This window comes from Aspergillus brunneoviolaceus, assembly GCF_003184695.1.
Source record: "Aspergillus brunneoviolaceus CBS 621.78 unplaced genomic scaffold BO95scaffold_7, whole genome shotgun sequence".
Classification (NCBI taxonomy): domain Eukaryota; kingdom Fungi; phylum Ascomycota; class Eurotiomycetes; order Eurotiales; family Aspergillaceae; genus Aspergillus; species Aspergillus brunneoviolaceus.
In genome coordinates this window covers 418,161-445,610 of record NW_020290737.1, presented here as the reverse complement: position 1 = coordinate 445,610, position 27,450 = coordinate 418,161, and the positions used below count along the sequence as shown (strand labels likewise).

At 51.1% G+C, this 27,450-nt stretch overlaps 8 protein-coding genes across 8 annotated transcripts; 3 read left to right on the top strand and 5 right to left on the bottom strand.

Annotated features, from left to right (window-relative positions):
- Nucleotides 1-219: 219 nt before the first annotated feature.
- BO95DRAFT_381147 (putative TFIIIC transcription initiation factor complex subunits Tfc3) lies at nt 220-6,370 on the bottom strand. The gene is made up of 3 exons (XM_025583359.1): nt 6,165-6,370; nt 4,858-5,957; nt 220-4,803 (listed from the first exon to the last, which is right to left on the bottom strand). The coding sequence occupies exons 1-3, from the start codon at nt 6,229-6,231 to the stop codon at nt 382-384; spliced, it is 5,589 nt and encodes a 1,862-aa protein (XP_025446389.1). The 5' UTR covers nt 6,232-6,370; the 3' UTR covers nt 220-381.
- A 271-nt stretch (nt 6,371-6,641) lies between these two features.
- BO95DRAFT_479140 (uncharacterized protein) lies at nt 6,642-7,267 on the bottom strand (the record flags this gene model as incomplete). Its single annotated transcript, XM_025590085.1, has 1 exon — nt 6,642-7,267. The coding sequence occupies exon 1, from the start codon at nt 6,972-6,974 to the stop codon at nt 6,642-6,644; it is 333 nt and encodes a 110-aa protein (XP_025446388.1). The 5' UTR covers nt 6,975-7,267.
- A 21-nt stretch (nt 7,268-7,288) lies between these two features.
- On the top strand, nt 7,289-7,787 carry BO95DRAFT_439080 (uncharacterized protein). The gene has a single exon (XM_025585660.1). It carries the CDS (start codon nt 7,301-7,303, stop codon nt 7,547-7,549), a length of 249 nt encoding a protein of 82 aa, XP_025446387.1. The 5' UTR covers nt 7,289-7,300; the 3' UTR covers nt 7,550-7,787.
- A 98-nt stretch (nt 7,788-7,885) lies between these two features.
- BO95DRAFT_479139 (uncharacterized protein) lies at nt 7,886-8,610 on the bottom strand. The gene is made up of 2 exons (XM_025590084.1): nt 8,599-8,610; nt 7,886-8,511 (listed from the first exon to the last, which is right to left on the bottom strand). Exon 2 carries the CDS (start codon nt 8,479-8,481, stop codon nt 7,945-7,947), a length of 537 nt encoding a protein of 178 aa, XP_025446386.1. The 5' UTR covers nt 8,482-8,511; nt 8,599-8,610; the 3' UTR covers nt 7,886-7,944.
- An 865-nt stretch (nt 8,611-9,475) lies between these two features.
- On the top strand, nt 9,476-11,626 carry BO95DRAFT_439078 (uncharacterized protein). The gene is made up of 6 exons (XM_025585659.1): nt 9,476-10,155; nt 10,223-10,341; nt 10,391-10,452; nt 10,503-10,528; nt 10,587-10,936; nt 10,992-11,626. The coding sequence occupies exons 1-6, from the start codon at nt 9,972-9,974 to the stop codon at nt 11,244-11,246; spliced, it is 996 nt and encodes a 331-aa protein (XP_025446385.1). The 5' UTR covers nt 9,476-9,971; the 3' UTR covers nt 11,247-11,626.
- A 248-nt stretch (nt 11,627-11,874) lies between these two features.
- Nucleotides 11,875-12,833, bottom strand: BO95DRAFT_248205 (N-terminal protein methyltransferase). Its single transcript, XM_025581403.1, has one exon. The coding sequence runs from the start codon at nt 12,740-12,742 to the stop codon at nt 12,020-12,022; it is 723 nt and encodes a 240-aa protein (XP_025446384.1). The 5' UTR covers nt 12,743-12,833; the 3' UTR covers nt 11,875-12,019.
- Nucleotides 12,834-13,000: 167 nt separating this feature from the next.
- BO95DRAFT_381142 (ribosomal N-lysine methyltransferase) lies at nt 13,001-14,874 on the top strand (the record flags this gene model as incomplete). Its single annotated transcript, XM_025583358.1, has 7 exons — nt 13,001-13,180; nt 13,272-13,880; nt 13,977-14,034; nt 14,115-14,177; nt 14,264-14,375; nt 14,460-14,763; nt 14,800-14,874. Coding segments are annotated over exons 1-7 (1,362 nt in total), but the record flags the coding sequence as incomplete, so codon positions are not given.
- Nucleotides 14,875-15,604: 730 nt separating this feature from the next.
- Nucleotides 15,605-26,723, bottom strand: BO95DRAFT_511256 (FMP27 family protein; the record flags this gene model as incomplete). Its single annotated transcript, XM_025591417.1, has 8 exons — nt 15,605-15,704; nt 15,762-15,862; nt 15,919-19,860; nt 19,913-24,488; nt 25,861-26,167; nt 26,242-26,358; nt 26,425-26,538; nt 26,660-26,723. The coding sequence occupies 8 exons, from the start codon at nt 26,721-26,723 to the stop codon at nt 15,638-15,640; spliced, it is 9,288 nt and encodes a 3,095-aa protein (XP_025446382.1). The 3' UTR covers nt 15,605-15,637.
- Nucleotides 26,724-27,450: the final 727 nt, after the last annotated feature.

Genomic DNA, 27,450 nt, shown 5'->3' with positions numbered 1-27,450 from the left:
AAAGAGTGAGGATGATGACGAGGGTAAAGAGTCCGATAACAAGAAAGAGGGGGATCATGACACTTCTGAGGTGAGGCGTGGTCGCGCTTGTTGGGTGGCTTTTCGATGTCAAGTGAATAAGTGAGCAGGTGCGTGGCTAATCTGCTGCCGACAGCTGTTTGTTGTGATGCTGCTGTTACTGTCGCGATATTCTAGCAAAGAACTCCAGAGATGGTCACTGTGACAGGCTGCTTGCTGTTTCAACAAAAATTGCTCGGAATAGTGATACATGGAACAAGACACAAGAGACTATGGCTAGGATAACACACGAGAAAGCAACAAGTTTTCTCATCCAAAACGCCCTATAGTTACAGCTCTTTAGATCAAGATCTCCCCCCTAAATCAAGCCAACACCATATACCACCATTCGTCCGTCCGCCAGCCTGGCTCATCCTCATCGTGTGCTTTGTCCGTTCTCGTCCAATCCAACTTCATAGCCCCAACCTTCTTCATCCACTCCAATAAGAGCTGCACCTCCCATCCTCCCACCGTCGGCTTCAACATCCCTGCAATGCTAGAAGCGCTGATGCCAGGCCTCTGCGCCACACAGCTCACCACTGATGCCACCGCCAGATCCCACAGAACTCGCACGAAGTCCCCATGGATATCATACCACAGTGGAACCTTCGCGGGGAGTGACGTCGCCGGATCAATCTCCTCAACCAGACGCGGTGGTTTCAGTGTACTGGCCTTTTCCTGCACGGGATTTCCATACACATAAGTATCCGTCGGCCAGATCTCAACCGTAAACTGAAGCTTCTTCTTGTCCATCTGTCGAGTCAGATACCCACCATCCGTTAGACCGTACTTGTCGCGAGGGGGGTCACGCGGTTTGAGGAGCACGCGACCAGCCCAGAGTAGGTTGATAGCCACGAGCATGTCGCCGTCGTCCGCGTTCCAGTCGATCTCAGCGTGTCCCTGGTCTTGGAAAGCGGGATCCAAGACCTCCGTCTTGAATTTATGGGCACGGCGCAGTTGGAAACTCTCAATGGCCCGCTTCTTGCTGATAGCGAGTAAGAAATACTCCGTGACATCGTAGTTGCGTCCTGGAGTGATGCGGCCCCGATTGCCCATATTTAGGGCGCGTTCTGTAACCAGCGACTGCAGCGCCTGGTGGACCAAGGGCTCCCCAAATCGTTCTAGACTTTGCCGTGCCTCCATGGGGCGGTAGGTCTCATCTGGAGTTACGACATTTGCTCTAACCCACGTCTTCGCTACATCCAGACGGGCCAGTTCGGCCTTCCGGGGCCGAGCCCGAGCCATCTTGTTGCTCAAGGGCATGGCAAACGGAACAGCGGCAGCCAAGGCGCGCTTGCGGCTAACAGTGATCGACTGACTGACGTGGTAGAATTCGTCCAGCGGATTTGTTGGCTCCTCTCGCACGTCGAACATGCTATCAAGCTGCTCTCTCGTCGCTGGGAGATCAGGTAGCTTCTCAGACTTGGGTAATTCCAGATGATGCATCGCCCAATCGACTACTCCCTCCCAGTCGTAACCGTATAGATCATCGTAGTCAATGCGTGGCACTTCATCTTTGGCATAGGCATCAAGAAACCTCTCGTGAAAGTCACTCTGCATCTTGACGATTTGCAAACGGCATTTGTTGAGAACGAGACGGCTTCTTTCAGCCACAATATCCTGTTCCATGTCAGGAAAGCAATGGAACAAAAGAGTCCAGTCGATCTGACGTGCATCCGACCCTCCCGCCAGACTTCGAACAACGGCAAATGCCACCATGATTCTTCGAACCATCTCGGGAGCCAATGGAGCCCGGTTCCTCTTAGGAAATGTGTTCCGGTTGTTGAGCTGCTGACTTGACATGAGTGCTTTATTCTCATCGCCGGCCATGGACTCATCCCACTTGGCTATTCGGCGGTTCTGAGGTGCCATTGAAGCGGCTTCCGACCGTCGGCGTCGCTGACGAGTAATAACAGACAATCGCGGTGTGATGATATCCCCAAAGCTCTCATCAAAATCAAACCGAATGCCACTTTCAATGCCGGAGCTCTCTAGGTTCGGTACCGTTTGATTGATGAACGTGATCTCGGAGCTCTTGCGCGCAAGCAAATCCTCATTCTCAATCTCCCACCGAGAAATGGTGTTGGTCTCATGAAAGAACTGGCGTGCGCGCGGGTCATCACTTGTAGAGTAATCGAAATTGTGCCTCTGAGACTTAAGGATGTCTTCCAAGGAGTGCGGTAGTTCAGTTGCAGGGATGAGTACCTGCTTTCTTGCTGCTGCTTTGGCACGGTCTTTTGCAGCCTGAAGTGCCGGAATACCAGCTTCGGTCGAGAATGTCCCAGTTGTGGGCATGAAGGTTGACCTGGTGTTCATAAGCATCGAGTACGGAGCAAGCGATGACCAAAGGCGCCGCATTTTGCGGATCGAGGCCAACCCGGCTAGTGCATGACGTCTTTGCAGCTGTCGCTCCTCCTTGGTCATTCTCAGCGGATATGGCCTGGTGATGGAGGTCAATCCCTGAGCCCCGTTCTTTCCTGCCCGGCGTCGGAATGTCATAAGACGAACAATCTCCGAGCCGCTGAATGGATCGAAATCTTCCTCCATAGCAAGTTGTTCGAGCAGTTCCCTCCGCATGGCCATATCTCGCCTTTTCTCTATCGCAACGACAGACGCAGGCTTTTTATGCAGTTGCACTGTAAGCTCGTCAGGCAGTAAGGGAAAGTGACTTGTGTGCCGGCCTTCCTTTCCTTCCATCTTTTTACGTTTGCTGCCGTTCTTCTTGATCTCCGGATCGACATCAACGTTTGGAGGAAAGTAATACCGGTCTGCCGCCAGCATCTTCTTTTGCAGATCTTCGATCAGAGGATCATCGGCCTGCATCTCCACTTTGTAGACAATGTTCTTTGTCACCATAACACCTTTGTTGTCACGTCCACTGAATGTTAGCTGGCTCAGCCTGCCAGCATCAACCAGTCCTTTCACCACTGTTCTGACCGTGCGGAGATCGGGAACCTCCTTGTAGCGAGTTTTCTGCCATGCAGTCATAAATGGGTACCAAAGTTCTGTCCCCATTGGGTAAGCTCCTCCAGCCTGGTCGATGATATCCATAACGATTTGCCGGCGAAGCACGGCGACAGATCCTCCTTTCCCTGCTCTGAGTTTTCGATCATTATCCTTCGTTTGCTGTGTTGGGGTTTCCACCTGCTCTGACTCCGGTGCAATTTGAGATATCGACGGTGACGGGACTTCGACTTGATCGGCAGCCGGCTGTACGTCCGCGTTTGTGGTGCTTGCCGTGTTGGAGTCGGTAGAAATAACCATCTCATCGCTCTGTGTCTTCTCACTACTCTGAGAGGTCGTATGATGGTCTGCTGCCTGCGCAGCACCTGCGTGATTCTCGGTTGGACGTTTTGGTGTTTGCGAAGTTGCGAGCCATTTCCGCAGGGTATCATTTGCACGGGGTTTCTTTGGCGACGGACTGACTTCGCTTGCAATTGTCCTAGAGTTTTTCTTGCGCGGGGAACGTCGTGTCGCAACAATACTATCACCCTTCGCAGTTTCAGCAAGATCAGTCATCGCTTGGTCCCCATCTTTCGGAGAAACGGCTCGCTTTCGTTTCGTGCGCTGATCTACTGTGACCGGGCTCATTCGACTGTAAGGACTCTTTTCTACTTCAGTTTGAACCGAAAGGCTGCTACTGTTTGCATCGACGGATACTGCACCAGTTTGGGAGGTTCCAACGTCGACTCGCCTTTGCTTCCGTGCGCTGTCAGTTCTTAATTCGGGTGTCGCATCCGAATCGCGCTGCTGTCGGCTTCTCTTACTCCCTCGCGGCTGATCAGCTGTGGAAGGTGTTGGAGAGCCGAGTGCCGTGCCCGAATCAGCCACCGTGAGCCCAGGCGTTTCAACCGGACGCAGTGATTGGGGCGTTATTCGGGATTGAATCGCCGTCTCACCGTCCGGGTCAAGACGATCTTTCTGGAACCACGAGAAAGATGACAGTCTCGGAGACTTGAACACAGCAATCCTGCTAGCACGAGGGCGTCCCTGTCGATTGCCGGCCGCCCTTCGTCGACCACGTGGAGTGACGTACACGCCGGGTGTTAGTCGTTCCATGAGCAAGACGCTGTAATCTGTCCATGTCTCATCGTATCCCATCGCTTCCAGCCTTTCCTTCTCGGACATGCCTTTGTATCGCTCTGGATCATGCTTCTTGAGACGTGGTCTAGCAGGCTTCAGCTCAACTATCTCATCGCCAGAGACATCGGCGTATTCTTTCTTGACTGTGACTGGCGTAGACCTAGGGCGTAGCGGGCTGGCCCCAACGCCAGCGGCGCCCTTGAGTCGCTGCTCAATTCTATAGCTCCCATCCAGTTGCCGCACTGCCACAGGGTCACGGCTGGAGCAATTATAGTTTGGCGGCTCAGCCACGAGGATACATTCCAGGAGGGAGGCATCACCGCCCTTTAGCACCTCCTTTCCCGGACGGTCCAAGGGTAATGCATATTGATCCAGCTGAGGCATGGCATTTACAGGGGGCGGTCGGATCTTTTCGTCCTTGGCATCCTTCGGACGGAATTCGACCGCCTCCCAGAGCGCATCTCCTGCGTTGACTAGTGCCTGGAAACTTAGAGCGGTGTAATGAACGTAATGTGTAATAGTTCGTTCAAGTGCTGTGTCCCGCACTATAGCCAGATGGCGCAAGTGTAATGGCTGGGACAGCTGCCAACAATCTGTAAGTCGACTAATTGCGTTTTCTAGCGGTCTGCGGTAGTAGTACCCGAAGCAGTTCCTAATAATCCCCTTTTCATGGCGTTAGTGTGTTTTCAGGTACCTTGCTTCCTTCGTTCGACTTACCTGATTGGTAAGGCCCGCAGTCCCCGCATTATCGATCGTTTCGAAGATTAGATTATGGATGTTGCGGTCTGGGCTCCAAGAAGGGAGAATGCGACCGGCGTCTTCCACCTCTTGCTCCCGTTTCACTAACGTGGTATTCGGGGGGGCTTGCGATCCTCGGGCTGAACCTTCCTGGTCCATTTCGTCTTCCAGTTCGACGTTGTCTTCCTGGTCCAGATTGGCCAAGATGTTTCGACTGAACTCATGGAATAATTCCATGTCTTTTTCCGTAGGTTCCCGGATGAGCATGACACATGGATGAAATTTTTTCAGTGTATGCGCGTACTGAGACAAAGCTTTCACGCGCTTCAAGACCCCGATGCGCTCGAACTTGCGAAGCGCCCGGGACAGGATTCGCCAGTGCCAATGATCGATAAATCCGAGCTTTGCTTTGAGATCATTGCGAGAAATAAGCCTGTATTCCCTCAGAATGTCAAAGAGCTTCCCATTAAACTCATTGAAGTCGATCATCTTGAGCTTCACCCCAGACGGCTCAGAGTCTTGATCGGACTGAGGTGCATGTTCTGGTGTCAAAAACCGGCGAAGGGTGCAGAGACTCGTCCGAGCAGCCTTGATTTGAATAGCCCGTTTCTCGATGTAGCCTTTTTGATGCAGGGCGTCTGTTCGCTTCGGTACCGACCGCTTGTCCTGACCACTGGCCTTGACCAGATCTGTCTGCACGATGCCGTTGTGCTTACGCGAGGCGATAATTGAGAGAAGAGCGAACTCGGTGGGCAAGACTTTGGTCTCATCGGGCTCATGGCCGGTGACTGCTAGCCAAGTTCGCTCCTTTGAGACGAATACGCGAGCAGGCTCCGACGACAAAGTGGGAGCGTGCGCCTCGGTGGAAGACTCACCACGAGAGAATCCGGTGACATCTTGCAGGCGAAGGTGGTTTCCTTCCCTGTTCTGACCCACCGAGATTTCGGGGTTCTTGGTCAGCCAGGACCAGACTTTCTCCTTGAAGCGTCTGTCCACGGTGTGGCTGCGGTCAGGAGCATCCTGTGCCAGTCTGGCATAGAATGTATCGATGAACTTTAGTATATCCGATGGCGATGCACCTGGAAGGCATTAGTTGATTTTACCACTGGGAGGTACACGGTGTAAGTGATTAAAAAGGGACGTGCAGGTGTAGATAGGCACGACAGGTAGGAGTGCTTTGATCCAATAGGATGCATGCAAGATGCAGGGGAAGTGTGTTGAGTTTTAGTAGTCGTGATGGTGGAGCATCACTTCGTCGAGGCAAAAGAGATTGACAGGGCACCAACCTTGGTCGCCGCAGAGAGCAATCTCTGCAAGCAGAAAATCAATCAGGTCCCGAAGACTTGGGGCCATTTTGTCCCCATAATCACTGCCTTGCACTGCTCAATCTCGATTTGGAAAAATCACCTGCAGCGGATATCGATCTCAGGTCATTGCCTGGACAACGGAGATTTTATTAAACGAGAAAGAAAATGGTAGAGGCCAAAGCGCGAATCGAACCGGCGTCGTGGAGGGAAAAGGTGGAAGTTGAGGCCGAATTGCTGGGGGGCATCCACTCACGTGATAGATCTGTCCCCATCACGTGATGTGTTGCTACATCGCTCAGAATGGGAATGTTCATTGGCTATTCCCTTAAGGTAATTGAAATCATTGAATGAACTGAGAGACATCTTAAAAGTACTGAAGACAATATGCTAAAACACAGAGACTTCCATTTTCGAGTCAGCTCAGTGGTGCACTATTTGTATCCGCCCTCTTGACTCTCATTTCTCTCGGCCCCAGAACATCGGCATAATTGTCCGAGTTAACTCAAGGATAGTCAACTCGGATGAACTGCCACCTCGTTCCTTCCGGTCATTGTCCACCACCAACTCTGTACCAGCCTTTCCTCCAACATTCATAGGTAGAAACCCGCTCCCCTGCTTGACCAGGAGCACATATCCGCCATCATGATGTTGCCGTGTGCAAAACGATTCCCTTTCGCCGTGAGACAACTGTGTGGCTTGGAAGCGCCAGCATGACTGCAGGTCGCTATGTCCCATGTAGGCAGCTGACACCGTATTCTTGAAGCCGAGCCACATCTTCTCATTCTCCATGCACTTCCAGTACGGCCCGAAGTCGTGATTAGCCGTGTCCCGGCTCCCGCCCTCTCTCTGCGGGTAGAGGCCCAGGACACCATTGCTCAATGCGATGACAAGGCTGGACCTGGGCTCGTGGATGATAAATGTTCCCCCTTTTCATGGACAAGTTGACAGCTTGTATGTTTGTATTCTCGCAAACGAAGGAAGGCCGGTTGAGTCAGCATATATGGAGGCTGGAGTCGTATGAGTTGGAGTATCGCATCCTTGGTCGTCCGACGTGGACATCCTGTTTTCGAACAAAAGCAGCCAAGCTCGGTAAGTTTAGCTATGGATGGGCATCTATGGAGTATTCCATTTCTATAGAGCTCGATGTGGGGCATGCGTTACATACTCGTAGTAAAGATCTCAAATCATCAGAGGTTGATCTTCACGGTGGCATTTGTCCTTCTGACTTCGGACTTTGCTCCTGTTTCCTGGTGTGCTGGTGGAAGTTTATCCCGTACTTCGTGGTGTGGGTAGTAGAAAAGTCAAAAAATAGGGATTCAATGATGAAGTGGGAGTTTGGACGGGACATACACACGTCCATGTGAAACCATAGCAGGGTATGGGTCGGAATATAAACTCCGCGCTTTGGCAGTCGCTAGTTAGTCTCATATGCTTTGATGGGATGTAGATACTGTTTTTGCGCTGGTTTCTGTTTAATGGTGGCTATGATTCTGTCGATTCTAGTCGGTCAGTAGTACATGAAAAGTGATAGATAGTCATCTCAACTTATCCTAAGCAAGCTGGAATAGCCGGCATTTGGAAAACAACACACAATTCAAATCCAACCTCAAGCCATCATATTTACGAATCCAAATGCAGACTTTACACCGGCAGTCTTTTTTCCCACAGAAACAAAGAGCAAGTTAACATTATCACTGCCTGTTGTTTTATGTCAACATATTGAAGCATAATTGATCAGCCCGGTCGAATTCAAGTTGACTCAAAGAGAATCAACTTTGATGAACTCCCATCTCGTGACTTTCCCGTAACGAAACGTCAACCTCTCATTCGAGGTCGTCATCGGCAAGAGTGCATCATCATCATCAGTATCGATGAATAGAAGTACATAGCCGCTATCTGGATGTTGACGAGCACAAAATGAATGTCTCATTGTGTGATAAAGGCTGGTCGCATTGGAGATTTTCGCTTTGGAGCTTTGGACGCTAGCAAGTCCTATGAAACCCCCGGACACAGTGTTTCTCAAGCCGAGCCACCCTTTGTCATTCTCGACACAATTCCAGTAAAACCCCAGGTCGTAGTCCACGGTTTCTTTGGTTGGCAGAGCGTACAAGCCCAAACCACCATTTTTCAGCGCAATGACGAGTTTAGACTCCGTTTCGCGGATGATGTATTTGCCTCCTGGCCATGGGCATGATATTTCGATGCTTGAAGTCAAGGAACCCTCGACCGCCTCGGTATCAGAGGCTAGGGTAGTGTGAGGCGGTGTAGTGCGCCCATCGTCGTCCGAGGTAGACATGATTGCGTTTCGGTATCTAGAACCTCGGATCTTGGTTAGATTAGCTGCGTACGTCCTTCATTTCTGCTAAAGAATAAAGTGAGGCATGAGTTAGAGAAACCGTAGATCTGCACTAACCTTCTGGCTCTAGGTGTTCTTGAATTCGTTCCGACACCTTCGTGAGTTGCAGGATATACACTTTAGGAGAAGGTAGAAGGTAGAAAGACCTTAGATCGTTGGCCTCGGTAGCAGGTTGAAAACCCGTGTGGTGGGAGGATGGGATAAACTGAGTAGCTTAAGTGTTACATGCACGGAAGATTGGAGAAGAAACATAGTGTTATGATCAGGAAGGACCTTGATCAAGCGGCCATTCACTAATTCTAAGCAGTAAACTGCTCATGTGTTGATGCCTCTCTTGACTTGGACAAAGTGAATTTGTGTGTTGTTGACTGCGTTACACTCTAGTTAGGCAATACTCGTAGCAACTGACCCCTTGCCCCACCAAGTGTTCTTGCTTACAAGACCGCCGCAGTTGGAAGTGTCATGTCATTATAGCTACATACTACTCGGTGCCACTATCTCAACATTGAGGGCGGCTATCACTGTTTGTATAGTATGTAGCTGCATAGTGCATAATTACTCAGCCCGGTAGAATTGTGCATGACTTCATGCATTCCGACGATCGGTTGCTGATCATCCGGTCGGGCCAGGGTCCAAGTGGAGCTGCAATGATCAAAGACATACCTAATCCTGTGGCTCAAAGCTCCGGGCATCTGATGGGAGGGATATTGGACAATCTGAGAATTAATTGTGCATGTAGTACCCCGTACTCTTATCTTCAATCCTTCGACGAAAGCTATAGTAGAACGGATTATATCCAGCGGTAAGCGTGGGAGGCAAACTTCGTATTCCCGCGGTGGTGGGCGGGTCAGACCAGCAGATGAACCGCTGGGATGACATTGTGGGTTGAAACCTGGATCCCAGCACCCTCCCAGACAGAATCACAATAGAGTGAGACAACAGTAGCTCTTATAACATCAGCCAAGTCTACAACTGAAGGATGTGCAGTGTTCGGGTTGTTTATGCTGTTGATGTTTGGTGAAGGAATGAAGGAAGAAGAAAAATAAAGAGTGACGGAACGGGCGGATGACATCACCGCGACGGGGTTACGTCAGGCATCGCGGCCAGCCAAAAAAGCCATTCGGTTCGCCGAATTCAATGGGCAGGGGGAAAAACAATTTCCTAAACCCGTCGTTTCCGGGGTCTTTTTCGCCTTTGAACACTGCCTCCTTTCGAAACTCCATATAGTCTAGTTATTCTGCTCTCATCCCATTCGATTCGAGAGATACTACCTGCTCTCCTACCCAGACTACTTTTTATCCTCCTTTTCCACCCCACCATGCCTTGCATTGTCTCGGAAGCCACTTTATCAATCTAAACACCCATCACATCACAGAACAACTGATTGACAGATCGAGCCGACTACTACGTGCCGCTTTTAGCCACCCATCATGGATGATACTGAAGCAACCGCCGGGACGGCGCCCTCAGAGCCTCCGCAGCTCCCTTACTCTTTGCGCACAAGGAAGAAGTCGATCGCGTTCTTCTGGATTCTCTTCATCATCGATACAATGGCTCAACCGCTCATCCTATATTGGTGTCTATGGTATCTCACCGACCTCTCTCACAACGTCGGTAAGTTCTCAGTCTCCCTGCGCATTCCCGACCCTCCCGATCTTTATTGATTTGTTTTGCCGTCCAGTCTTCAGTATTGTGACTGCGTCCTTGGGAGGTATCTCGGTTTTCGAATACTTCTATCGGTTATACAATCTCTTTCGCAAAGATTCTCGCGCTCGACCCTTGAATGCCCCGAAAGGATGGGTATGTTACTTGCTTGCCAACGCTATGGGTCATACTGACTCTCATGCAGCTCGACTTCTTCCACATCAACTTTACTATCGTTTGGTTGATCCTCGCAATTGAGTTGATTGTGTAAGTGGCATAGTCGGCAGGGATATTGGATAACAGCTAACCTCTCTCAGAGGAACTGTACCGGAAGAGCCCTACGGTAAGTTGATCTTAGTTCGTCGTGCCTTTGACTCTGGCTAACATTTGTGAATGACTAGTGCGCCTCGTTGCAATGGTCCTCCCAACCGTTATGTTCTACTTTGGTGGTGTCTACCTCACCCTTGACATCCTGCGCGCATGTGGTGTGAAAGCACCCTTCCGAATCTCCTCCACGCCCAAAGGCTCAACAATGCCCACCGCCCTGTATGTGCTCATTGAAGATGTGGTTGCCGTGGATGGAGGTGGTGGTCAGATTTATCGATACGCCCTTCGCACGCGGTACCTCTCCAGCCCATACTTCCGCCGCATGCTGTTTCAGATGAACTGTTTCTGGACCGGAGGATCCATCATATGCGCTGCCGCTATCACCGCGATCATATTCACCGTGGAGGAGCCGGTTGCCTATACTGTAAGTCTGTCCACTCCCCATTAGTATGACGATTATGACTAATGAGCCTCTTAAGCTGGGCTGGACGCTTCCATTCGCCTGGGCTGGAGTCTGGACTTTGATCACTATCCCATGGGTTCAGAGTGATCTTCGACGCGAAAGACAATCGTGGGGCGCAAACCACGGTGAAGGAGGCATTGCGTATACCGACGACCCGAATGCGCCATCCGCTCGGACACGACTCGAAAGTGTTCATGACCGTTTGCCGAATCTATTCCCTTGGGGCCGCGAAAAGGAAACTGCGCCATCAAGCCCATCCGCTCAATCCTGAGTAACTCTTGCAGGGTTACGATACTTTTCCGTCTACCTGGACGTAACCACATTTGCTTCGACATATTACAACGGTGTTCTTCCATCCGACTTCGACAAGTCTGAGCACACTCAAGATGAGCTTGGATCAGGGACTATTGAAGTCACATCAAACCAACAATTGCACAAAAAACGTGAAGATTACGAAAAAAGTTCATGATGAGATTTACGACGGCTGCGCCGACATGTTACTGTACATAAAGATACCCAAGCCTACTTCTTTTTCAAAGCGACTTGTTGATAGTTGCGCCTTGTGTTCGGATACCTAGACTTATTATTCTCGGCTTGGGACATTTGCTTTTAGATAATGGAATCATAATACCAAGATTGTACAAGATTATATACTTTGCCGCCAGCAGCAAACAACCCATCCCCTCAATTCTGGTTAGTTCTTTCTTCGTTGCACTCGTGCCATCGTCAATCCTTCCTAGGAAACATACACGCATAGGCCGAGTCTCGTATATATCGTGACATGATCGAGAGGTGCCGTGACGGGGATGCCATGTGCAGATGTAGTCGACACGACGACCACCACCGTGGCAGGCTCACAAATGGCCCTAGCATCTGGCGGAAGCAAATGCCAGGGATCAGATCGGCTGATGTCGACAATTACCGTCTCTACCCAGTCAGCTGTGACCATCCCAGCTCCCCTTCAAGCCGAGAAACCACCTCAATGCTTTGCCCTTCACCCAAACCCTTCATAATCCCTTCTCAACCCCGCCCAAGGGTAACCACTCAAACCGGCCTCAGCGCATAAAACCTGACCGGCAACAGCCGAAAATTCTTGGGGAACCCCAACTGCAACTCCGACGCCACCACCGCCAGCCCACTGTCCTTGAACAGGGCCCGGAACTTCTCATCCGTGCGCGTCACACTACTATCCTCCTCATCGAACATATCCTCCCCGCGGGGATCCGTCGACTGATTCTCCTTGACGACCAGCACGCCCGTCTCCGTCAGCGCCCCGCGACACCGGACAAAGTACTCCGCCAGCTGCCTATCGGTCAAATGGCCCACGCAGAACTGCGTCCAGATCAGATCGTAGCGCTTGTCGGGGTGCCAATCCTCCAAGCCCAAGGTGTAGATGTCGCCGACGACGCCGTCGCGCTTGAGGGAGGAGTCGCGGATGAGCTGGATGAACTTGTCGACGGGCTCGACGGCGTCGACGGTGGTGCAGACGTGGGCGAGCAGGCCCGCGGTGACGCGGCCGACGCCCGCGCCGCAGTCGACCCCGCGCGCGAGCTTGCCCTCCGTCGGGCAGTCGGGAATCAGGCGGCGGACTTTGTTCAGGAAGGTCCTCGAGCCCCGGAGGTCGATCCGCGTGTACCAGGGGTATTGGCCGAGCATGCCCAGCATCACGTTCGCGTTGGCGGGCACGCTGTTCCAGTAGCGGAGGGAGGCCGCGGGGTCGATCTTTGCGTCCGGCGCGGTTTGCGGGGTGGTGGCTGGGTCGGTCATTGTGGATATGTTGTGAGATGAAGGCGAGAAGGGGGAGGAGGGCGAGACTGTGTTTCGCAATGTCGACCACAAGAAAACATAAAAAAAAAAGGTTGCGCGCAAGAAGCCTTGGATTTGATGCGGATATCGAATCTGCACGGGCAGGTCCGCGGAGCTGCTTGCAGGCCTCAGGCAGGAACGCTCTCGTATGTCGCTTACCTAATCGCGCCGTGAAGAACTACAAGCATCCACGCAATGTCTTGTTTGAGTTCGGTTCGACATACACAGCGGTAAAAGTGGCTAGAGGACAGACTGACGATGGCAACGGACGAGTCTCCCGGCGAGGAACATGTTGCGTTCATGCGATGGGCCAAGTCCCAAGGCGTGACGATAAACGGCATCACTCCAGCGCGATTCCCCGGCCGACGCCTGGGCATGAAAGCGACGCGGACGATAGAAGTATGTACTATACCTATAACCCATGCCCTAAACACCCCCATGATTGATGAATCATGCCCACTGTTTCTGGTCTATGCTAATACAGCTGCAGGAGAATGAGGTCATGCTCAGCGTGCCCGTATCAGCAATGCTGACCATCGACTCCATCCCCTCATCATTCGTGGAGCAATTCCCCTCAGGCTCATCCATCCACTGCATTCTCGCTGCATTTCTCAGCCACGGAGACGCCGCCTTACTCAAGGAGCTAGAGCCCTGGCGCAAGGTCTGGCCCAGCTTTCGCGAGTTCGAGGACACTATGCCCGTGCTCTGGCCGGAGCATCTCCGCCGGTCCAATTCCGCCTTCGAGAAAGCAGCTGGCGACAGCAGCAGCGAGTCTTCCTCGTCAGCAGCACCATCAAGCCTTCTATTCCCCTCAATCTCCGGACTCTGGAATACCTTCCAGAAAGAACCAGTAGGCGTAGACTACGAAACCAGATACCAGAACCTGCTGAGCCAGCAGGAGAACCGGCTGCAGGCCGCATGGGCACATGTGCGCACCGTATACCCCGAGATTGACTGGAGCACGTTCGCCTACTACTGGTTCATCATCAACTCGCGGAGCTTCTACTATGTCTCGCCGGGCAAAGCGGAGCCGGCGGACTGGAATGATGCTATCGCCATGGTCCCATTTGCGGATTACTTCAACCACGACGACGATGCGGTAAGCCAGCCAGCCCTTACGCACTCAAACCCAACCCAACCCAACCCAACACCTACCTCTACCTCACCAAACACCTGACATTCTTTATCGAAACAGGCATGCGAAGTCATCTGGACCGGCGAGAACTATCTCTTCAAAGCAACCCGACAATACGGTACGCAGCCCCCACAACAACACGAACACCAACTACAAGAAACCACACAATCTAACAACAAACATTCCAAAAAAAAACAGACCAAAACGAAGAAATCTTCATGAGTTACGGCTCCCACTCCAACGACTTCCTCTTCGTCGAATGTATGCTGTCCCCCTTCCCTAGCCCTTAACTTAGCCCCTAGTCCGCCCCCATTGAAAGAGACACAATCTAACCAAAGAAAAAAAAGATGGCTTCTTCCTCCCCACCAACCCCTCAGATAGCATCTACCTCGACGATATCATCTTCCAAGACCTCACCATCGAGCAAAAGAAAGACCTCATCGGGCAGGATTTATTCGGGTAAGGCCAGGCCCTACCCCCCCCCGCAATCCATCTTGATACCCGCAAAACAAAAAGAGGGGGAAAGCTAACCACCCACCTCAGAAACTTCGAACTCACATCCCAAATCTCAACCATCCCCAGAAACATCCAAGCAGCAGCCGCCCTGAAAACCATGAGCCGCCGCGACTGGAAACTCTGGATCACGGGACGCTCGCGGCGGGGGTTCTCGGGCGAACGGGCCACGGAGGTGGTTCGGGGGTGGATCGAGGTGTATCGGGGGGAATGCGAGGCGGTGATCGGGCGGATTGAGGAGGCGATGATAGCCCGAGATGATTTGCGGGGCTGCGTGGGGGACGGAGGTGAAAGTATAGAGGGGAAGGATGATGGGAGTACTGCTGCTCTGGCTGTTGTGTCCTCCCCGGCCGCCGTGCGGTCTCCGGAGTGGGAGCGGGGTAGACTTGAGATGTTGCTGGAGAGGTGGAAGCAGCTTCGGGGGTTGAGTGAGGTGGCGTTGGGGATGGTCGGGGTAGGAAGAGAGGAGTAGTATCGACATGCATTGGATAGACCAAGTTGGGAGGGGGGAGGGGGGGCTGCTATAGAGTCACTTGCTACGCAACATCCCATAGAGGAACGCAGTGCCAACAGCCCCAAACCGTCATGGGCAAGGAGATTTCTGAACATCGCGTATCATGAAGAGCTGTATATCATGGCAGAAATAAATAGTATTGACCCAGAGTACCTTTTTATTGCACCGTCTATCCTGATATATACCCACAAAACCATACCACACACCATATGTTCAATGCGCTCATATCGCGCATCACCCACAAATGCAACTCCGTAGACGGCCGTAAACATAACCCTGCACATGCAAAGGATATACACCTGCGATTAGCGTCTAGGGTCTGAAAAAAAAGAAAGAACAAGAATGGTACATGCAGAAAAGATATTTTCGAAGAGAGAAGAAATTAGGGTTAAATAAAGGTTTTGTACGGGGAGAGAAAATCAACAAGGATGGATGGCAAAATCAGGGGGCGGGAAACAACAACGAGATCCCCAGATAAACTCCTGGTATTATGAACGGACTCCATGGCAAGAAAAGCATACCGATGTGCCGACGCCTATATACGACCCACTGCATTGGGGGTATCACATGGCAAATGCAAGGTCAGGAATGTGCAACAAGCGAGGTCTTAACGAGGAGAACAGGATAATGAAATAAGGGATCCTGGAAGGGGTGTGATGTTCGAACGTATGCCTTCCGCTATGAGGCAGGGAGACTATTTCCGAGAAGGCATTAGTTTGCGGCCAAAGTTGCGGATTGATGCGGTCTTGTGGCTGGAACTACTACGAAAGAATCAGTTTCGCCCAAAGATGTGTTCCGTACAGTTCATAGAAGCTTACTTTTCTTCCGGTCCATCCCAGAGCTTGGTGGTCTGAGACCGAGGCAGAGCTTGGCCCGACGTCATTGGTCTGCTGGGAGGATTGACAAGTCGGCGAGATTGCTACATGACCAGTCAGCAAGGTTTCTCAATACTGATTGACTTTGGGCAGTACATACTTCCCAACGAGCATCCACATCAACCTCGCTCGCCGACCGAGAATCAGAGATCACCCCACTCGGTTCATTAACGCTGAGCATGCTAGACCCGAGTGAGTTTGACCGCGCAAGCGGCAAAGTCCCCGAATGTCCGGAGCGTTGTGACTCCGAATATTCACTGTTTGAGTCGATACTGGCCAGGCTACTGGCTTTCTCAGACGTCGATTGCACAACACTGTCTGAATTATGTAGAAGCTGGGATGAGCTTACAAGCTCGCGATACCGCTTCTGTTGTTGCTGCTGCTGTTTGGAAGGTCGATGATGAGAGAACTTGTTGCCAAGAATCGCAGGTGCATGCGAGATAAGAGCCTTGATAACGTCCTTCTTGAGGCGCAGAGCCAGATCCAGGTTCGACCATGTCTTATTCTGATACTCAAGCACCGGCAATCGGAAGACGAAGTCATGAAGATCCTCCAGATTGTGGTCACCCTTGCCTTTGTAACTCAGGCAGAGCACCACGTCGTGCACCTTGACATGAGCCAACGTCATATAGTTCGATGCACGTGACATCATCTGAGCCAGGTCATCCGGAGTCTCCTTGGATTTGCCTTTGCTGGGTCTTCCAAGAGCGAATTTCTTTGACTTTTCGTCGCCAGTGGAATTCGTTCCGGCAGTGTTGACTAGCGACTTCTCTGTGGGCTGTCTTGACAACATGCGTAGGCTGTCGACTGATCTCTTCTTGCTCAACGCCCCGCTCGTCGACGGGCGCATCAAAAGATTTGGATCTTTATCCTTGTGGATAGGAGTCAGTGCAAGGCCCTTGAGATGGCGATGCTGCGATCGAGGCCTAGCCTCCTCCGCCAGAGAAAGCGTGGGCTGGAGTCTTAATTCAATGGCCCCGGACCCCTTCAAGGACAAATCGTCTGTCGACATATCGATCTGTTCAAGTCCAGGGGATGTCTTTGGGCGTTCCTCCTCCTCGGAGTCAGATGAACCATCGATAGGCTTCATGTTTTTGATCATGAAGGGTGAAAACCCGCCATTTTCGAAAGCGGTTGACCCAACATTAGGAAACATGTACTCAAATACCTTCTGGCCGAGCACCTGCTCCAATTGAACCTTGAGAGGGAAAAGAGAAACTTCGAAATCGTCCACGACTGGTATGCCAGCAACTGCCTCGAGCATGTGCCACTTGACCTTGATCATATAATCATCCGGCCCGTCGAGACTGCGAGCTTGGTCAAGGTAAGGAACGATGATCTGGGGATAGATCGCATCTGGAAGCAGATTCAAGCCATACAGTCGCTCGACCGCAACTTCATTATGGTTCGAACCGTCACTATTGTCTGTGCGATCATAAGCAGCATTCCTCAGCTGAAATTCGACCAATGGTTCGGACTGATCCTTCATCAAATGCCACACAACCTCACTGGCCGAGATATTCCAGCGAAGGACTCCATTTGCTTTCGACATGGTCGGGTCAATCTTTCTTTGGGAGCTTGTGATGGCTTTCATCAGGAAGAACAGCTCGTCCTCGCATTGAGTAAGGTCTTTCTCAAGGATCAAACGATCTTCCCAGCCTTGCTTGTCCAAATACTTGGCATGGATCTGGAAATGCTCTTTGATCTCCTCTAGTTGTCGAATGCGGGCTTGGAGTTTAAATACCATCTCCGGAGCACCCCTCAAGTCACTGAAATCGGACGTGAGCATGATCCTCTCCAAGCGTTCATTGCGGACCTTTTCCAGTGGTTCACTATAGAGAAGGAGGTCCAGAACGATGATATACATCGAATAATACTCAGCCGAGTCACAGATGGCTCTGAAGTGAGGAAAATCAACACTGATGTGATCCATCCTCGGCTCCTGCTCTTCAATGTTGAGAGGTTGCCCTGGTTGGCCCTTGGCCACTTCCTCGTTGTACTTTAGACGAAGGTTGTTGTACTTGTCATATCGCAAGCTCGCCGAAGTCTTCTGAATAATCCTCGAGAAGCCAAAGGGATTCAACTCAAAGTCGAAGACTGCTTCTAGGGTCAACCAAGGTGGCCACGCTGAACCTGGTGAATTGCCATATTTGTTTCCTGCATAGAACTGGAGGTGGTTCATTAGATTCTTCTGTGTGGCCACGAAGAACTGGGCTCCGTCCATGCAAAGGGAGAAGCGACGTTGAACCAGACCGCTAACATCATCAGACACCCGCTCTTTGTCCATGATAGAGATGACCTGCAGTTGCATCCCTTTAGCGGCGACCAGCAACACTGATTTCTGGTTCTTTTCACTCTGGAGCTGGATTTGAGGGGCGATGAGCCGCAGATGATAACTGTTTTGAGGTGTGAATTCTGGCGCAATATTTTCGCTGGAGCCCTCCGATGTAGGAGTGCTCGGCTTTTTCTGCTCCTGGTTCTCCTGTTCTTCGGCGCTCACAAAGCGTTTGGCATCGTTCAACAGCTGCTCAATGCGATCTTCGACACTATCATCATCCTCGCTATCCACGAGGCCTCGAGCATCCGAGGGACGTCTCGATGCTGTCCGGAACAGTTTCGAGTGCTTTTGCTTGTTCTTGTTCTGCTCGTCGACGATATCGAGGATGAACTTAACTGCCCGCCGAGACATGTAGTACACGAAACCCCGTCTCTGGCTTACTTGGTGGATGTAACGAAGCATGATATTCCTCAACGAATTGTTCCACTTGAGTTGAACATTGTGAATGATGAACCGATTGTTGAAATCGCTTGCCAATTCGTCATCAGGGCCCGAGTAGAGTCCGTCCATATCGGCGTCCCGAGCATCACTTGTTGAATCTGAGTCGATTCCCATCTTAGAAGCGCTGTCATTGGCGAAGGCTTCCGGGCTTCTTTCCACTGGATGCCTCTCCTCCCGGGCTATCAGCCTTTCAATGCGTTGCAGGCCACCTGTAAGGAACGCTCGTCTCCGTGTCAATGTTTCTGCTTGTCTCAGATAGTCGGCGTGCTGCTTCCTTAACTCGGGATCATGATCTACCTCCTTCGCCATGCGAAGTTCCTGCTCACCAATGGCCCGGTTGCAATCACGCATCTGAGCCTCGACGGAGACCAGGCGATCTCTAATCAACTCCATTTGCACTCGACGAGGCTCATTGTTCTCAGACATCACACAAATATGGGTCGGTTCGTCACCAAATGAGCTATATCCAGTCTCATCTGGTACTGTCTGCCCATGGTCGGTTTGGCGGAAGTACGTGAAGCGTGGCGTGAATGCCAGAGGCAAGATCTGGGTCCGAGGGTTCGACTCCTGAGGCAGTATCCAGTCCAATTCCACGAAATCGTCCATGTCTATCCAGTCAAGATTCTGATCAGGGATCGTGAACCGAGACAAGTCCACCGATGCGACAGGCTGTTGGAAGGAGGACAGGATATCATCCCTATTTTTCTCGATGTCATCGAAATTTGTGCCTTCAATGCTGGCGGAAACAGCACGAAAGTCTGCGGCCTGCAGATCCAGTTGTGCCTGATTGATCCGCATCGCGCTCGCCTTGGTTTGCTTCAAGCGACCCTTAGCCTGAGTTTTGACGTGTTCCCGTCTTTGGTGAACATCAAGCTTGAGACTGTCCAGTCGAACTTTGATGCCGGTGGCCGTCACGACATCTTCCGCGTAGTCTTCGCGATCCTTGTGCTTATAGATATGGGCAACAAACAGTGGAGCAAAGAGTAGCTTGTACTTGACCGTCGCTAAATGACGGTTGAACTTCTTGCTCGTTTTTGTGACACCAGGCCACAGCGATCCTTGTCGAACTGGCAATGACATAACGCCGGAGAATAGAGACCACCAATTGAAGAAATGTGTAAAGAAGCGGGGACTCAGATGCACGGTATTGTAGCTTGCAGACGGCTGGACGGAGTCAACAGACCAATTCCTGCTGACCGGTGCAATGACAGAGATCGATAGATGAATGTGGTTACTGCGGAAGCCGCGGTAGGCGTCATAGTCCTGTTGACAGTTTTAACTTTGAACCTTGCAAAATTCAGGACACATAGCTTACCTCTTTATGTGCTGGGTCAATGAGGAGGGGATTTTGAAGGACAACATCATAGTGAGGTCTGAACTGGAATGACCGTTCATTCTCGTTGACGTTCCGCTCGAATACTAAGCCAGCAACCAGACGCACGTCACCCGATAGCTTCATAACGACTTTCTTGAAGTGAGCCGCATTCTTTAGATCGCTGGAAGACGATGTCGTTTCCAGATCCTGGGCCGTAGCCTCGGCCATATATCGTGCCTCGTGGCTGTAGTCGGGTATTGCCAGCACGTACTCCCCACTCGTAACGCTCATGAACTCCATTGGATCATCGCTGGTATGGATCTCCCATTTCACATCCTTGCGCCAACACATTACGAATCCACCACCAAATCCAGTAACAACGTATGGGTCACGCGATCCTTTGAGACGGAGATGGACGTCTCCGTCCTCCTTCCATACTACCTTAATTCGCGAGTGGAAACTCAATCTGATCTTGTCCCAGAAGCCCACTCTATCAGACGGATCGATCTCGGTCTTTGTGAAACCCTCAATTATCTTCATCATGTCCTGAATAACGGGCTGATAAGACATGCCCCAGGAAATGCTTGTCGGCAGACTGGTATTGATTTCGAAGGTGGGGTCCGAGTATGTCTTCACAGGAGAAACAGATCGCCAGACTTCGATGGCGAAAGGCGGACTTATCGACCCATCTGATAGTTCTGTTGAAGGGACCAACTCCAACTTGACCTGTCTAGCAGATTTATGATCGCGGTACTCCTCGGCAATCACAAAATTGGTCCGCAGGGACCAGCTTGACAATCTTGGGGATTGTCCGGGCCGAAGTGCCGGGATATGCAAGAGGTCCAGTGGATAATCTCTGAGGTTGACCCGAGCTTCTCCCATGTCCAAATGAATGCTCATGGGAACAAGCAAAGCATACTTCATTGACATTGGCATGCCTTTACCAATGCTGTTGAGGAACTTGGGATAATCTTCCAGAGGAAAAGACGGCTTGTCGATCACAAGATTGATGTCACTTATCAGAGCCGACAATATAGCAGGTCGATTTGGGATTGACAGGACAGTTTCTGTCTCTTGTACGTCTTCGGGCGGTTCGTCCGCGCCGGAGAAGAGGTTTCTCACCTCCCTGATCGACGTACCCTGGAACCGTAGCGCGGAGTCAATCTTTGATTTCCAGGATCGGGCGTTGTGCTCCTGAAGCCGGTACCACGCGTTTTCGGCAGAGATTTTGGATTCGCACGATAGACAAGCAGCACCTTCCGTATCATAACGGAATTTCCTGTCCCGTCCACGTTTGTCATCATTCAAGCTCTTCCGCGGCTTTGCATCGGCACTCCTACTTCTCCTTCTTTCCTCACTTTGGCGTTCACTGTGAAGGGTCCGGTGGCTTGACCTGGTACGGAGCCTGGATGAAGTGCGTCGCTGGTCTGTCTCCTTGATCTTCTGCAATTTCAATTCAAACGCCTCTTCCCTCGCCAGGCGCTGACGCTGCTCCAGTAAACCAGTGCGGTAAATGCACCCAAGCTTCCATTCAAAAGCATCATCTTCCATCTCAAAGAGTAATGCTTTGCTGCGCAAGGAGATCCTAGGCACTTTCTTCGGGTCTTCCGGGTCTCTTGCTGCTCCAAACTCAGCCGAATGACCCTTGAATCGTTGATGAAGTTGCTTGAGTGCCTTAGACGTGTTGATGAAGTTGTCAAAGATGCGATGCATGACCATATGATGCGGAACTCCAAGTCGGATGAAGTCCGCCCAAACATCGATTGATTTCTGCTCAACCATGCTCGTGCCCTGCTTGATTTTCATCTTGCGCAAGTCAAGCCTGACATTGTTCATGCTTATGATTCTAGCCCAGATCCCTTTGAGTTTGGGAGCTTCGGCGTGCAATCGTACCAAATGAGCTCGAACAAAAGGAGTAGAGAGGCGGTGAGACCCCCCTGTGAGCCCGTAGATCTGCAGCAACATTGGGGGATCTGCAGGGAGGAAGGTCTTGACTTGAATAACTGTTGCCCTCACATCGACGGTGACAAGCTCGCCTCTGGAAGAAGCCCGTGACGACGGAGGAGAGAAGCCGTTCAGACCTTGGGATGCTTCTTGGTCTTGATTTCCGGATGCCCTACGCATGAAAGCGTTCTTGAGCACAGAAACAGCAACCCCAAGACAGTAATACCGGTAGAGCGAATACTGGAGGTACACCCCTTTGAAGACAGAATTGATGTTGAAGATCGGTCCGAGGCGATCGCTCATAGTGCTCAAAGCAACCTCGAACCTCGGAAGGGAGAAGAAAGGTTCAGCCTCCAGAAAGTCTTCCGATTCAATCACGAATCCTTCAAAGCCACGGACATGAATAGCAAGTCGACGACCATCGGCAGCGACGCCTAGCTTCTGCCTTGGGGGTGAGGTAGGAAATTTGAAGGACGACTCATCACCTATTGTTGAATGACTAGGCGTACGTCGCCTTGAGAAGCTGACAGCAATCGGCTCAGACTTCTGGGCCTTATAGTCTGCGGTCCATGATTGCAGCTGAAACGAGACACCACGAGATAGCGATGAGACACTGGCATCAACACCGGCAATCTCCAAGCTAAGGCCAGTGGCCTCAAACTGGAACCTAAGGAGCCATGGGGGGACACGCCTCAGAACACTGGGCTTCCGCTCTTCGACGGACATAGACACCGTTCTCTTATGCTTGGTATGAGCGCGGAATTGCTCAATGACCTCGTAGATTCCGCGATTCACTTCATCATTGACCATGTGCGCGGAGGCGGTATTTAGATTACCTGATGCCATCACGCGTACCTCTGGAGAAGCACTCAATAGAACCTTGAACTCTAATGACTCAGTTGTGAGGAGGTTATGTTTAATACCAGATGGTGTCTGGTAATATAATTTGTGCGAAGCCACCCGATAAATTGAGGACAATGAGTAATGCACTCCACCTTCTGAGGAGTGCGAAGACTCGATATCGAGCGAAATCGCAGATATTGAGGATATGAGAAGATTGTAGTCATCATTGGAGGTTCGATCGGGGCTGGTAATCGGCAGAACAAATCTAACCACCGGCTCGTGAATGGATACTTTGATGCTTGCTTTGGGAAGCAATCGCGATATCAAGCGATTATTGTCTCTTTTTTTGCCTCTGGGTGATGGCCTGCGGGACTGTGACAAGCCGAGGAGTCTAGAAACCTGCCTTGGCTCAAGATCAAGGGAAGGTGAGGTAACCACCAAATTGGCAAACAGAATATTAGTGTTGCGCTCCTCCGGGTTGTAGTCGTCAAAGGAGCTGATGGTTTTGGAAGGAAGAGTGGTCTTTATCGTGGTTGTGGCCATCGGGATGTAGAGTATGTTGTCGCTTTCACCTGAGCCATCGTCCAAGCTGACCGAGAGAGAGATGGCGGCAAGAAGAGCCTGATGCGCGACGTCCTTGCGCTGAAAGTACATCCGATGGGCAGGACTCTGCTGATCCATTCGGTGTAAGTCGATGCCTATCTCGTGAGATACGACGTTGAGAAATATTGGACTTTGCTTTTCGGACGACGGTTGAAAAGCCCGAGACAGGCGGAAAAAGCTCAGCGCCACCTGGATCCCTTGTATGCCGCGTAGTATAGAACCGGCAAACTCTTTCGAATCTGCGACGGTCTGTACAATTGAGTCATCCCTACTCCCAGGTTGATCAAGTTCTTCGACAAAGTCAGCAAACGACATCTCGTCGTCAGTGTTGTTGCTATCCACAGGCTCTTTCGGCGACTGCTTGGATTTCTTGACGCGCTGCATGAATGTCATCAAGTCGTCGTACGGAACATGCATCCTTCCAACCTTGAGAGCTATCGAAGCATCTCTGAGACCATCCAGTCCTTTATGGAGAAGGCCATGTATATGCACGCGAATATTGTCCAGCACTTCGGTCGATTCGCCTCCATCAACGGCCAGGAGCACATTCTGAACGTTCATGATCCACTCAGCGGGCTTCTGTTCGCTAGCATCGGTTTTCCCAGACCGATACAAAGTGCCTCGATCGACCATTTTGCGCCTGGTATCGACTCCCAGGGACAGCGATCCCACTTGTATCTGACCAGCTTCGACAATATTGATGGTAGTATTGACGGCCACGACATCCACCAACTTCAACCAATGAATTTTCCGATGTAACTGTTTCACTTGCTCCTTGATGCGCATCAAGCTCTTCCACGTCTTACTCCGCTGCTTAGCGTTGTGCCCAGCCGTTTCCGTGCTTTCCTTGTTCGAATCATCGTCCTCCGAAGGACTCTGCGGCTCCAAGACATCGGGTCTGTTCACTGGTTTGCGAGCTTTTCCCAAAACTGACGGATCCAGCGTCACTTTGAGCTCTGTGAGCTTGAGACTGAGCCATGTAGGTTGCGCAAATGACGGTGGATGTAAGGACAGCCCGAGGCCACGGAGTTCGATCTGCACGCCATCTTTCGGGACATAGGTAATTCGACGGAGAGAGAGGTATCCTATTCGCTGGATGGAGACTCCGGTCGCAATTCGGACAATGGCGAATATAAGGAAGGATAGGAGGTATAAGAAAAGGAAGCCCACGAGAATCGTGGTCGGACTGAAGAGCGTCATCGTATTTCACGATCAGCGGGACTGACCGGTTGCACAGGACGGGGAGTCGTCAGCCAAGAAATCATGGAGATGCTATAGGTCGTTTGGTATCTATATAAGGGTAATGAGCGAAAGGAGGCTATCGCAAGCCACGATAAGTAAACAGTCCGAACGGACGAACAGCCTTGAATCGAGCCCGCGATCCTCCTGTTCTCGAGGGAGAGAGAGGGGGGGGGATGTATTCCCTGTCTGCGGAACCGGCGAAGGACAGGTCTCCGTTAATACGAGACGTGCCGACCAGCCGGGGAGATGATGCGACAAGGACGGGCCAGTTTTAAGTCAGTCATGCTTCTGTTCTGTTTGAGTATGTTCTTTCCCGAGCATTTGAGGCGAAGGGGAAGAGTTGGATGTTTGATGATGCAACAACCGTAGTTGAGGCAGCTCGAAGAATAATCGAGGATGGATAATACAACCTACCAGCTGTCAGCGGCGGGAAAGGTCGAACCCGACGCGGCAGAACTGGAAGCGGAAAGCCACCCACTCCGGGCCACTCATCCACTTTTGCCCAGTGGCCGGACCGTCCGGCTGGCTCGGCAGTTTCCATACGGTTGTACACCCCTCGTACGAGGCCTGAAAGTAACAAGTTACTCTAGTACTATGTAAGTTAACAGCTTACGTAGTATTGAAGGTGGGTGGGTTTGCCCGCCTTTTAGGGGTGGTTCGTCTGAAGATCAGCTTACAGATTTATTGAAATTCGTAAAATTAAAGGTGCCTGTCAATTGAACCTGCATGTCAATTGGGTCGCATGCACTCCCTTCCAGTTTGACTACGACCCCTGTGACAGCCACTCGGGTCATCTGGCGTTTTGCTTGCATGGAAGTACAGTACAACCATTAGCTTACACCACGTCAATCGCTGCAATGCCTACTATAGAGTTGCGGTCCCTGAACCTAGATAGGAGGCAAACTCATTTCGTTTGACGTTATTTCAAGTCCCATGGCCTTTGAGTATTTGCACAAGACGTTTGAAAGAGAGCTAAGTTCATGCTACAACAGTTCAACAGCTCTAATCTGGGTGGTAGAATCCTGATTCTTGGGTTATACAAGTAGGAACATAGTAGAGTGATGTTATACATGGTGATAACTACTGCGCTTTTGCGGGCCGTAGGTTCACTAGGGCTCGCCTTGGGGGAGCAATCCTTCTATAGAACAATCATCGATGCCAGAATAGCCAAATGGCCGCATGATCTTCGCGGTGCTCCGCATCGGCGTGGCTAGGTCAAGGGTTGCAACAGGCCAGGGAGAAAATGTTAACCCGTAACATTCTATTACACCAAGGCCGTTCATGGTAGAAATTGACGGGCTGGATTTTCTGGTCACCTGGTGGATGTGTCGGACGAGGACAAATCTGACCCTTGAGATTTGAGCTTCTCAAGCCCTTCAATCTTTTCATCGAGGAGTGCGATCTCAGCCTCGATGCTCAGGAGCTTCTCGCGCAAGATCCCCCTGTAATCATCATCGGAGAGGGACTTGAGCGGTATCCATTTTGAATCGGCGATCCGCTGAAGGATCGGCTTCGATGGAGTGTTGGCCTTTTCTAATTGCCATGTGTCGATCGCATTATAAGTGCTTTGGCCCAGATAGCCTAGTGTCGAAAAAAACACCACTCCTGGAATTAGTCGACCCCCTGACGCCAGGTATTAGTATTGCAGGCAGTTTTCCCCAGCAGTGACCACAGCGAAGAATGATCAATCGACGTACCTAGTAGTCGGGTAACGGTGCCTCCAGCGATGCCCCCTGATAGAGCGCTGACATAAGCGCGTTGCTTAGAATCGGCATTGTTTTCAAAATGATATTTTAAGATGTTCTCTCTCAAGACTGCAGGGGGGAGACTCAGATCTCTGCTAAAATCAACGCGACACGGAGCCAAGAGGGAACACTTACACCAGAAACCGCTCCCAGTTGCAGCCCATTGAACACCGCAAGATAGAGAATGGATCACCGGATTAGGAGACCGGATGACACCTGCAACACCTCCATACACCAGTCCAAGAGAGCCTATCGTGGCATGTCAGTGGGCCATCGCAGTTATCGCCATGCTATGCAAGAACATGGGATCATGGAATTGATGCGAAAAATGTACAACCGTGGAGGCTTCGCCGGGTTTAAAGGGACTAACCGCTCAGAGCTCCTGCCTTGACGAGCGGGAAAAACGTAGACTGGCTCTTCTTCTGTTCGCTCATCCTGCTCGCTGTCGATATCGAAGTCAAATATTACCCTCAGATCTACTTCGTACGTTGGTTAGTTACAACTCTAGGCTGACGATTGCCCAAGTAATCGGTTCATCGCCAGGGAAAACCATAATGGCACACGTGATCTGGGCTCGGGATATGCTGCTTTGTCATGTATTTGTGTGCATAATCGCGAATCTGAAAGGCTCTGGACCTTCCATGTCCACACCGGCACTCAGCAGCAATTAATTCATCTTACATACATGCTGTCTGCAGAATTCACAGTCAGTGGCATAAATATCTGAAGTCTCATTAATTCAAGGCTGAGAGCGCAACATCAGTTATACCGTATAGAAACGAGTATTGCGGGCGGAGGATGATGTCACCTCAGCGGGTCTCGATCTGCCCGCAATCCAAGCGGGTCCAGTTATCAACCTAAAGAACAGAGCTTGACTACTTCTTCCCTTTCTCTTCTATTGCAATTGTCATTTTTTGACTTGTTCTGGCCGGATTCATGAGACCTTACGGTCTAGATGGTTGCCCGACTGAATATACGCTCGTCTCACTGGCCAGGTGCATACAAATTTGCTTGGGCCTCACTTAACCCCCAGTGCTATTGCTTGTACTGCGTGTGCGGTAATCGAAGAGAGCACACGACAACAGTATGACTGACCGTCTGGACGTTGACGGCAATGCTTCAAAGCATACTTGCTCTTCTTAGCGTTAGCCTAATTGCAAC